General features: G+C 34.5%; 1 protein-coding gene across 1 annotated transcript; it reads left to right on the top strand.

Moving 5' to 3' along the window:
- LOC109234389 lies at positions 3,282-5,519 on the top strand. Its single transcript, XM_019400367.1, has 4 exons — positions 3,282-3,640; positions 3,724-3,838; positions 3,934-4,048; positions 4,204-5,519. The coding sequence occupies exons 1-4, from the start codon at positions 3,540-3,542 to the stop codon at positions 5,307-5,309; spliced, it is 1,437 nt and encodes a 478-aa protein (XP_019255912.1). The 5' UTR covers positions 3,282-3,539; the 3' UTR covers positions 5,310-5,519.

The following is a 12,087-nucleotide window of genomic DNA, read 5'->3' on the forward strand; positions in this document are numbered from 1 at the left end:
TTATACATGTATTATTTATGCATAATTGAAAAATGTCAACCAAACATGGTATTAGTTATGCAGAATTTTATACAAAATAACTATTGCCTACCAAACATGGTATAAGTTATGTTACCCCTTATACATGAATAACCTTTCTTCTAACCAGCTACCAAACGACCTCTGAAAACATACAACATGCCCTTTTTTCCTCTTTGAGACTTTGATTGCAACGTAACAAGTGTCTATTTACTTTGTAATTTTTCCATGAAAATGACATGTATAAAGTAATTCTTTCCCCTCAATTTTTGGGTCCACTTATGAGTAGTTCTTTTGAAAATTATCCTTTGTCCTTTGCATAGAAATTATTATTATTATTATTATTATTATTATTATTATTATTATTATTATTATTATTATTATTATTATTATTATTATTATTATTATTATTATTATTACTACCCCTCCTTTTTCATGTTAATTTAATCCATGTAAGTTTGGATTAGTAGGGGGAATGAGAGCCCTTTTTCGAGCGTGAACGCAAAATAATTTACGTATCGGGCTGCCATTTTCTTAGTGACTATACTGGACTGTATATTCTAAGAAAGTCAAACTATGTACCAATTCCTAATATGTATAATATATATACATATAGGGCATATAATTTATATACATAGGTGACAAAAGTTTTCACATAATGACATAAATAAGTAATAACATACGAGAAAGTACTTTTTATGTTCCATCTAACGCGTTTCACTAATCTAACATGATTTTATGGTCGGTCCGTGATTCCGAAGCTAACGCGTTTCACTAATCTAACATGATTTTATGGTCGGTCCGTGATTCCGAAGTGGTAACTTCAAAATGCTAAAAAATGATAAGCATGTAAATTGTTGCCCCCCCCCCCCCCCCCCCCAACCCAACCCCCTTTCTTTTTTTTTTTCCTTGCCGTCTTTCTTGTATTGATTGTTGTAGATTTAAAAGACCTATGTTTGTGAATTTCTAATGTAAAAGTCTCACATATGTAGTGACTAGTGAACGTACTATAGCTCAAGCTGCATACAATTGAAAATTTAAAGCAAAATATATACTTATACTAAATTCACACCTATTGTCACAAAAGTATAATAGTGTACTGTTACTCTACGTACCACTGATTTAAACTTCTAAATTCGTCTCTACTTATGTTTACACCAAATAACGTTTATACGGGGAATGGGGTTTACGTTGATATGAAAGACAATTCACCTGTTACATAATTTCGTGAAAATAAACACCTAGGTCACTTTTTCAAAGTCAGGGATGGCCCTAAAAGAAATGTTTAACAAAGAAAAAAGAAAGAAAAAGAAAAAGAAAAAGATATTTGGCAAAACCAAGAAACCCCATCCTTGCAAAAGATATAAGAACACGACAACCTAGTCCTTAAATAATTTGTCTACCCAATTTGAGTCTGTTAAATTCTTTGATAGCTACTAATATATATATATATATATATATATATATATATATATATATATTTAAAACCCCACAAAAAAGAGCAATAACATGAGGAGTAGGAAAGTTGGGCAAAACCCCACCAAGGACCAACATGAATTTATGGTGGAGCGGAAAATACTTATTTATTCTTAATCAGAGATATAAAGTAATCTTTACTAAAGAGCGTTATATCCACTAATACAGGACTTTTCGATGTGAATTCGAATTTTATCAGATTCCAATATAAATATCGAACATCCAGTGGCGAAGCCAAGAATTTCCTTAATGGTGTTCAAACTTGAAATAAATAGAAAAAAATCCGACAAAAGGTGTTCAATATATGTTATGTACCTCTAAAATCTAATATTTTACCTATATACGCAGTGTAATTTTCCGACAAAGGGTGAACAAACCACCAACCAAAGTGTGGCTTCGCCCATGCGAACACCATATAAAAAAATACCTATAAAAAGGGGCAAAATCCCATTAAGTAAGTTCTTCTTTCGTGGTCCCAAAATTGCAGCCAAAGATGAGCTATTTTGTAGAGACAGTTGAGAGGGTGGGGGTTTTTTGCATTTTGGGAGAGCTTTGTGGGGGCTCCTTTGTGCAATTTCGAGGGGACACGTTATGACATATCATTCTCTACATGGGCTAATAATAAGCCATTTATATTACTTTTCGTTAAATAATAGTGACGACTCAACTTACACGCATTTAAAATATTTTTTTTTAAATAATCTCAATTATAGCTTATAAATAAATATTAGCCGAACCTATTTATATCAAAGTTGAAAAAAATAATTTCAATTGTTATAGTGAATGTTTAAACATTAAATGCTCATTGTTATTACTTGTATGCCTTAGCTACTACTAAGAGACTTACAAAATCCACCATATTATTGCATCCAACCCCAACAAAAAAAAGAAAAATACAAAGACAAGCGTTATTTACATTACTTTACATTAAATAATAGTGGCGTTTGACTTAATTAGCGCGCATCTAAAACAAGTTTTCAAATAATCTATTGTTATAACTTATAACGCGACTATAAATATCAAATAAATCTGTTTATCAAAGTTTGAAATGTATAAATTAAGGGTTATCATTAAAATTTAAACATGAAATGTTCATGTTATTACTTAATGCCTCAACTACTATGGTACTTAAGAAACCCACTTTATTATTGCATCCAAACCCAACCAAAAAAATAAATGAAAATACAAAGACAAGCGCTATTTATATTACTCGTTGTTAAGTTAAATGATAATGATGTCTGATTCAAATGGCACACATCTTAAATTGATTTTTCAAATAATCTTTGTTATAACTTATAACACGATTACAATTATCAAATGCACGAATTTATCAAAGTTTGAAATGGATAAATTAGGCTCCATTTGTCCATAAATTTTTTTTTTAAAAAATATTTTCAAAAATGTGTTTGTCCATGAAATTTTACAAGTTTTTGGAATTTTTGAAATAAGATTTTTAGAAATCAAAAAAACTTTTCAAATTAAGGGTTATCATTAAAAAAAAAAAAATCAAAATTTGAAAATTTCAGGAAAACTTTTTCTCAATTCACAAAAATGTAACATATTTTCAAGTTAAATGTATGTCCAAAAATAATTTCGAATTTTAAATACTATTTTTTAACATAACTCTAAATACTAATTTATTGTCCAAACGCCTGATAAAGTGTTATGGTGAGAATTCAAACATGAAATATTCAAGCTATTACTCTTTTTTTTTTTTTTTCAAAAAATATTTATTCAAGCTATTACTTGTATGCTTCAACTACTAATAAGGAACCCCACTATACTATTGCACTCAAACCCCCCAACAAAAAAAGGAAAATACAAGGACAAGCATCTCTCCCCCCCTTTTCTCCCCCAAAAAAAGTGTAGAAATCTTGAAAGGGGGTGGGGGAGTTAGGGGAAGTTTTTGAGCCTAAAACCAAATACCTAAAAGTTAAAGAACTTGTTGGGCCAAATACCCATGTAGAAAAATTGCTTCTTTTTTCCTGTGAAGTTATCATCTTTCTTGCATTTTGTTAGTTTCACAGTGCTCTAGCTGAAAAAAGATGCCTAGGCCAGGACCCAGACCTTATGAGTGTGTAAGAAGAGCTTGGCATAGTGATAGACACCAACCCATTAGAGGTTCTATTATACAACAAATTTTCAGGTACTTAGAAATTTTGGAGTTGTGATTTCTTGAAATTTCATTTATCTTAAAGTGTTGATGTGGCTCACCATCTGTTTGATCAGGGTTGTACAAGAAAGGCATGGTGTTGTTACTAAAAAAAACAGAGAATGGCAACAGAAGCTCCCTATTGTGGTTTTCAAAGCTGAGGAAATTATGTACTCCAAAGCTAATTCTGAGGTTTTTTCCTCTTCTTTTGGATTTCATTTTATTTGAAAGGGTTTAACTTAGGTTTCTTGAATTTTGATTGTATGCTTTTTTGTCATCTATATTAGGCTGAATATATGGATCCTGAAACACTTTGGGACCGGTTAAATGATGCCATTGATACTATAATTAGGAGAGATGAGACTGCAGAGACTGGACAATTCTTGCCTCCTTGTGTTGAAGGTACCAAAAAGTTCACAACTTTATTTTGCCTTGCTATTCATTTTTACTGCTCCATTTGTTTTTAGCTCAATTCCTCAACAAGAACCATGCCATTTTGCATATAGTTTTCAGACTGATTATGTATGCTTTGTTTAACATGAAACTTTGGTGCTCAGCTGCTCTTAATTTGGGGTGTACTGCGGAGAGAGCGTCTAGGAGCCAGCGGAACACTAATCCGAGGAGTTACCTCAGCCCAAGAAATCAAGAACCTCAATGTGTACCTCCTAAAGTTTTCAGTAGAAGTACCAATGAGCAAAACTCTAACTCATCGTTACCATTTCGCCCTGTGAACCAACCGACTTTTTTGAGACCTTCAAATGTCAATTCACCCAGATTAGCTCCAGATTTTGACAGGCCTGTAATGCCTAGCATCGACAATCTTGGTGCTTCTTCAAGTGCAAAAAACGTTATTATTCCGGAAAGTAACATTTCTGCTGATGTGGGTTCAGTATATCCGCTGTACTATGGTACTGATGTTCAGCCTGAAGTTTCTCCTACGGTCTTCCAAAAACCTCAACGTAATGTAATTGTTGGCAAACCTATATACCAATCCATGGCAGAGCCTGCTGAAATCAGCTGCTTCCCGAGATTGTTTCCCTGTGGGAGAGATGATATTCAAGAAAAATTATGTCAAGCAAATTATGGGGACAACACTAGGAGGGTGCCTGAATTGGATTGTGATTTGTCCTTAAGGTTGGGTCTTTCCGCGAACTCTCGCTTGCAGTTGGAACAGGTTCAAGCTGGTTGCTTTGGTGACATTAGGCCAAGCGACAATTCTCATGAAAGAGACCGGTTCAAGCTTATGTCTACCAGTAAAGGGAAAGAGTTCACTTTCTTTCCCGCGGAGTCTGCTAGTGGTCCATCAGGGTTGCACAGAGCTCGTGAAAATTTGGAGGTTTATGGTCACAATGCAGAAAAACTATTTAGGAAGCCTAAGATGCCTGTAAGGCTGAGTGACGGTTTTCAGCAAAGAGACGAGTTCGAGGTTGTTTCTACCAGTAAAGACAAAGAGTTTCCTTTCTTTCTTACTGAGTCTGCCAATAGTCCGTCGGGGTTGCAAACAGGTCCGGAAAATTTAGAGGGTGAAGGTCAGAATGCTGAAACACTACTTAGGAAACGTAAGATGCCCTTCCATAACAATTTGGAACTCGGACAATTTTTGTGGCAAGATGAGCGAACTCTGAATCGTTTTTCTGGTCAAATGAAAAGGCCAGGTTTGTAGTCTGTAGACAGGCTCCATTTTGTTGTATTATAAAATTTTGAGAAAAGAGAAGTTTAGGACCCCTCGTTTGCAATTTTATCTTCCAGTTTTTGCTTGAATCTGATCGTTTGCATTGTTGAAATACCACAATCCACATAAATATAATGTGTAAAAAGGAATTTAGAACTAACAAAAAGAGCAGCAAGTGAACTTTGACAGCAAGACCTGGAATGAATGGCTCAATTACAATATTCTCAGATGTGATATGTTTTAAAACTAACTGTCCCTATAAGCTTCAAACAGTTGCTTGGTTTGTATGTAAATGAAGTGCAAGATCTCAGGTTATGCGTAACATTGTGGTTTGTGTATCCACCATTATGTTGGCTTGGGCAATCATGCTTTGAACTAAATTGGCCACTGTTACTGTTATGTGAATTTTACTTACTTATTCTCTTTGTGTTGAAAACAAACTTTATATAAGCATCATCGTGAGTGAGGGGGAATATAACAGGATCCGAAAATGTCAATACAGTAGGTTGGTGGGGTTACTAATGATATGTATGAGAATCTGTTCTTATGGGACAAGAAAAAAAGATATAAAGCCCCGTTATGTTATTTCCATAATCTAAATGCTCATTGAAGTAGTTTGTGAATCTGCTGCCTTTTCATCAAGTCCTTTATCTTGCAGCTATCACCTTTCCCTGTTGAATAAGTAATATTGCTGCGGCATCTTTGTTCCTTGGAAATTGTAAAGGTTAAGTATCATGGCCTGTTAATTATGAGGAGTCACTAATTATTTTTTAGAAAGGGTCCTTTTGTGCTATCTCTATAGTAATTGTATGTATCTGTGAGCGCGTGTGCACTTACTTTTGGGCCTCACCATCTGTTGATCAATTTTATTTCCCAGTCTGGTGAGTGATGATGTTAAAAGAGGATGAGATAAACCCAAAATTACATGAAAAGAAGTTGTCTCGAAAAATGTACAAATTCTGGGGATCCATGCAAACTATGCAAAAGATAGGGCAGCAAAATGGAACAAAAAGATCTATATATATACATATTTGTTGAGGATATTTTCAGACGTTAGCATTTTTACTGTAGGGTCTATGCTTTCTAGTAGTGGTTTAGCCTTTAAGAGATTTTTTATGTTTAGAAAATAATACGTTTTTTATTTGTATGTGCATATTATTGGTATGAGATGAGTTCAAATGAAGTAATGTGGTCAGTGAGATACAAAGTTTGGGATGCCAAACTCAAATTATATCTTTTTGCACGCCAATGATCAATGTAAACTCCTTTTGAATTAAAAAAATGTGGTCAAGAGAATTCATATAGCTGATCCCAACTTGTTTGGGATTGAGGCGTAGTTGTTCTGATCCACATACACAAGACAGAAAAAAATTTCTGCAAAAAAGTTTATCATGTCTTTCGGGGTGGTGGTGGCTATCTGTTCTAAGAATTGATCTTGTATTCTTCATTTTGCCTTGTATTTGCATTGCACTTGTGGAAAGAGATCTGGACTGCATTGCCAAACCTTTGCCTGCACTTGGTGTATATCCAGGACCGGGGAACTCTTGGCACCAGGCAAGTTTTTTTATTTACTTAATAATCACTTCTAGTCATACAAAAATGGAATCATTTCCGTTTGGTGTTACATGGATTATTTCCAACTCCATTTCATTTCAAGTTATATAGCCAGCAATACAATGTAGCAGTATGTGTTTTCTATTGACAAAATGGTAATGCAATTTCTGTTTTTAATGTTTACATTAAAATTTGCTGATCGCCACAGTTGACAGGTGGTATTAAAGTGAACTTTATATGATTTGTTCATGGATTAGCTCGATTCAGATTGTTGTTAGACATCTTTGCACAAATTTATGTATGATGTAAAAAGCATACACATAGTGAAAGGTGACATCTCCACCATCGAAAAAATATATTTTCGTCCTTTTATTTTCCCCTGAAACGTTTTCACAGGCTAGGAGGAATATTGCTATGAAAAATATACAAAATTTGTGTAAAAGCATACACTTGACTAGTCTAGATAGAAGAATAGAGTTGAGAAAACGTCTCTTTAAGTTGCTGTTTTTGCTAAGTAATAAAAAGAAATCAATCCTGTAGTATATAGCTTAATACACGCATCGTGAACACGGTGGAGGTTACGAACTGCTAACTACTTTTCGGGGATCCTGTTACTTTTTTCCATGTGAAATTTGGATATTTATTAGGATTTGAACTGGGGTAAAAAAGGATTTGCAGTCTTCTGTCTTACCACTCGGCCATGTCGCCAAAATGAAAAACTTTCTGGCAATCAAAATTGCTTTGCAGTTTGAAGAATTTGGCCTGAATTATTTGTTGATCATGATTAGATGCCTTATAAGAATGACTTCTTGGATGAAATAAACTTATGATAGATTTGTAAATCTTTATCTAAAAGCTAGAGGAAGGGGAGCCTTGCGTAACTGGTAAAGTTGTTGCCATGTGACCAGGAGGTCACGAGTTCGAGCCGTGGAAACAACCTCTTGCAAATATGTAGGGTAAGGCTGCATACAATAGACCCTTGTGGTTCGGCCCTTCCCCGGACCCCGCGCATAGCTGGAGCTTAGTGCACCGGGCAGCCCTATCTAAAAGCTAGATGAATGTCTTTTATTATTTCAAGTCAAAAGGTCCTACAATCAGTGCATATCTTGTGAATTGTAATGTTTTGCTGCCTGTTTCCTAAAAAGGCATTCTTGTTTAACAGGATATGCAAGCTTTTGGCAGCTATTCCTTGGATATGCATTGCTGAAAAAAAGGCCTCTGCTGCTGTATATGATAAAGGTGGAAACTTTTTTTTTTTTCCAATCAGAACTGCCAAATAAATCCAAGAATGTTGGGCTTAGTTTGAGCCTTGGTACTGGTTAAATTTTAGCCACTTAAAGGTAAAATCTTTCCCCAATTGTGTTTTACTGATAAAGCAAAAGGAAAGAAAGGTAAAATGTTTCCCAAATTGTTAATATGGTTATTTGCCCCGTATTTGTGAAATTCCTGCTGGATTGTTCTATTGAAGTGGAAACGTAGGCCCCTGGGGCTTTACTGTAGTAGTAAGAGCATAACGCTTGATGTTTGGATTAGGCACATATCATGCATTCGAACCCTACCTCAGGCAAAAAAATGCAATGAAGGGTAGAGGGGTAGACCTATTATCCACTGAGTTTCAAGCCGTGCGCCACTTGCCCTTGGGGATTTCTTGGTCATCAAAAATTTAAAAAGAAACAGAAAAATTCTTAGGTAGTCTTAGATTATATCTCGTTTGATCGTGGAATACCTTTCTTTTATCTTTGAGTCGTCATGACAGATGTTGATCCATAACCTTGAATGCTTTCACCCTAATCCTGTTATAGGCTTGGAGAAATATGACTGTGAAAGATACAAAAGACTTTGCATAGAGTGTAAAGTTGACTTGTCAAAATAGAAGAAAAGAATGGGGAAGTCATTTCTTTTGAGTTAAGTGGCTCCTTTTGGTAAGTAATTTGTGATATCACTCCTATAATATATTGTTTAAAGCGCGGATATTGAATACAATGAAGGTTACGACTCCTACAAAAGTCCTGTACCCAAGGGTGTGGCCTAGCGGTTGATGAAGTGTATGATTTTTGCCCATCTACCTTAGTCTTGTTAGAAAAGTTACCTAATACCTGTGCTGGTGGGAAGTTGTAGATACTCGCTGGAATAATTGAGGTATGTGCAAACTGAGCACCACCTTTAGGTTAAAAAAAACCTCTCGGACCTTCATTTGGAACTTCCAAACAGATCAAAATTGCTATGCACTTTTGAAGATTTTTGTATCTTGATTAAATCACTTGCTAACCATAATTAGATGCCTTTAAGATGTCTTATTGATTGAATGCGGGATGCTTTATGCAGCGGGTGACTTCTTATTATTAATATTGGATCACATGCAACTCATAATGATTTACAAGTCTACATGAATGTCATGTCCTTTTCAAGTCAAGAGGTCCACTAGATTGAGTACATAAACCTGTAAAATTGTGATGATTGCCAAAGATTTATTGCTGTCTGCATTCCTAAAAGGCCTTTCTGTTTGAACTGAAAAATTGAAGCTTTTGGTAGCTATTCTTTGGACATGGTTTGATGAGAGAAAAGGCATCTGCTGCTGTTATATGAAAAAGAAATGGTGGTAAGTTTTGTACAATCAGAACTGGCAAATAAATCCAAGAATTTTTGCCTTTTTGATGCTAAAGCTCTAATGATGTGTAGCAAACACCAGCAACTGTATACTCCTTTTTATGTTTTTTTTTTCACATTGCAATTAATGTGCCTTATTTTCACCACTGAATAAATGAATACCTCTGGTTTAGCTTCTTGATTACCTTTAAATATAAATGTATGTACTAGAGCTTTCTATGGAAAAAGAAATAAAGTTTTTCCCTTATTGTAGGCATAGTAATTTGCCCTGCAATTCAGAAATACTGCTCAATTGTACCTATTTTTTTGGACTAGACATGTCGGATTGCATTATTGAAGTGGAGACTTACAGGTAAGCTTAGTGGGCGTTTGCACATAAGAATTATGAAGTTCCGGGAAAAAGTTAATTTTTTTTTTAAAAGTGAAAATGATATTTGAAAATTGGAGTTGTGTTTGGACATGAAATACACTTTAGAGCTGTTTTATTGAATTTGTGTGCGTGATTTAAAGTGAAATTTTTGAAAAACAGTTATTTGGAGTTTTTCTAATTTTTGAAAAATTTCAAAATTTAACCTTAAGTGAAATTTAAAAATTTTATGACCAAGCATTGATTCCGGAAAAAGTGAAATTTTTTCTGGAAAAAGTAATTATTTTTAATGGCAAAACGTGTTAGGATTTGCCCTGAATTTCTAATCTATTTGTACTCTCTTTCTTGAAGGAATGGAAAAGACTCCTAAAAGGATTAAATCTCCTTAATATGTCTTATCCTTTTCTTGGAAGACAAGTTTTGCACATCTACAAATTAAGGATCTCTGCTTCTCACAAGACAAAAAAAAATATCCACAATGTAGTCATTAAAGAGTTTTGTTTAGGGGGAGATTTTTCTCTCGATAGTTTTTCTTCTTTTATATTAGTTTTATCATATGTAGATCAATTGACCAAATCATTATAAATTATTATGCTTTTGTCGTCTGATTTATCGTCCACCAAGCTTTGTATTGTTAGTTTCCGCGTGCACCATGTTATTTCGATCCTAACAAAACGGGCCCTTAGACTTTTGTGATGGCCTCGGCGAATAATGGATCCATTCTTCTACCCTTTTCACTTAAATACTAGGCTTCTTAGGTTAACTTAGATTATGTCTTTAGCAAAAAAAAAAAAAAAAGAATTAGGTTATGTCGCGTTTATTTCTTTGATAAAGAAATACTTTTCGTCCTGTTTGTTTTAGTGGCACTATCAATAGAGGTTTATAAATATTGTTGGAAGTTAAACCAAGATTAATTAGTATTCCTAAGTTGTCTAGGATTTGGTATTTACTAGTTTATTTAATTTATGTCTAATTAGGATTCACAATCAAAATTACGTAGGAATAGGTTTTCTAGATTCTAGTCAAATTTGGATTGTAGTATTATAAATAGGGGTGCTACTACATATTTTCTATAGTGGAGAGGTAGCTATGATGTAGAGAGATTCAAGAGTTTATGAATTGTGAAAAAGCCTCCCACCAAGTTCGCTCCCTAGTTTAATAAATTTCTTATATATAGCTTTTGCTAAATCTTTTTGCTTGTGCCTAAATTGTTCTTGGGGGTATTTCAATCCTTCAAATTGGTATCAGAGCCCGTGTGAGATCCTGTCAGAGCTGGTAGGAGATCCAAAAAAAATATGGATACTCTATTACCTAATTGTCTCGTTTTTGTGTTTGATGGCAAAAGTAAGTTTGAAACTTGGTATCAACAGATGAAGAACTTTTTTAAGGCTATTGGAGTATGGTCCATCATTGATGAAGGATTTGAGGAACCCCCAGAAGGTACAACGTTAACGGGTGATGCAGTTACGCAATTGGAGAAGAAGAGACATTTAGATTTTAAGGCACGCTACTATCTCGCAGTTAAGGTCGAATTGCATGTATCTAAGAAATATTTGCATGCAAAGTCATCAAAGGAGGCTTGGACAATCTTGGTGAAGTCGTATCGAAAAGCTGCTGACATAGAGAAGGAGAAACTACAAGAGTTTAGGAGTCAATTTGAGTTGGCTCGTATGAGACCAACAGAGTCTGTCAAAGAATTTTTTACGAGAGTTGAAGAAATAGTCAATGGTCTAAGGGTCAATGGAGAAGTATTGGAAGAAGTTAAAATTGTTGAAAAAATATTGCAGTCTCTAAGTTTAAAGTTTAGCAACAAGACAGTTATTCTTGAGGCTACCAAAGATCTTAGCACTCTCGGACTTGATGATTTAGAAGGTGAATTGGTGACATATGAGAGATCATTGAATCAACAGAAAGATGAGACGTTGGAGGAGATATCACAAGAAAAGAAAGATCAACCAAAAGAAAAAAAAGACACATCAAAGATGACGAAAATAAATCAAGATGGCCAAAATTCAGAAACAGAGGAGAAAAGAAGAGAAGTTGTTAAAAAGGAAGATTTGGTTGCAAGGGACGTTCGTCCAAAAGAGGTTGGTGTTTCATCTGAAAAGTTATTTGATAGTATTAAAGATGAACCTACTAACGAAAAAAACAAGATGGTTCATCAAGAGAAAGTCTCTGATGATCTGCACAAGATTGAGGCAAAAATAGCTTGGGATCCAGAACTACAACACATGATTATAG

The sequence above is a fragment of the Nicotiana attenuata genome, chromosome 11 (genome assembly GCF_001879085.1).
Source record: "Nicotiana attenuata strain UT chromosome 11, NIATTr2, whole genome shotgun sequence".
Taxonomy (NCBI): Eukaryota; Viridiplantae; Streptophyta; class Magnoliopsida; order Solanales; family Solanaceae; genus Nicotiana; species Nicotiana attenuata.

Excerpts from the sequence above, each read along its gene's own strand:
- LOC109234389 (XM_019400367.1), top strand. The coding sequence starts at position 3,540 with ATGCCTAGGCCAGGACCCAGACCTTATGAGTGTGTAAGAAGAGCTTGG. Across the intron at positions 3,641-3,723 it reads ATTATACAACAAATTTTCAG|GGTTGTACAAGAAAGGCATG; the intron begins GTACTTAGAAAT and ends CTGTTTGATCAG. Across the intron at positions 4,049-4,203 it reads CTTGCCTCCTTGTGTTGAAG|CTGCTCTTAATTTGGGGTGT; the intron begins GTACCAAAAAGT and ends TTTGGTGCTCAG.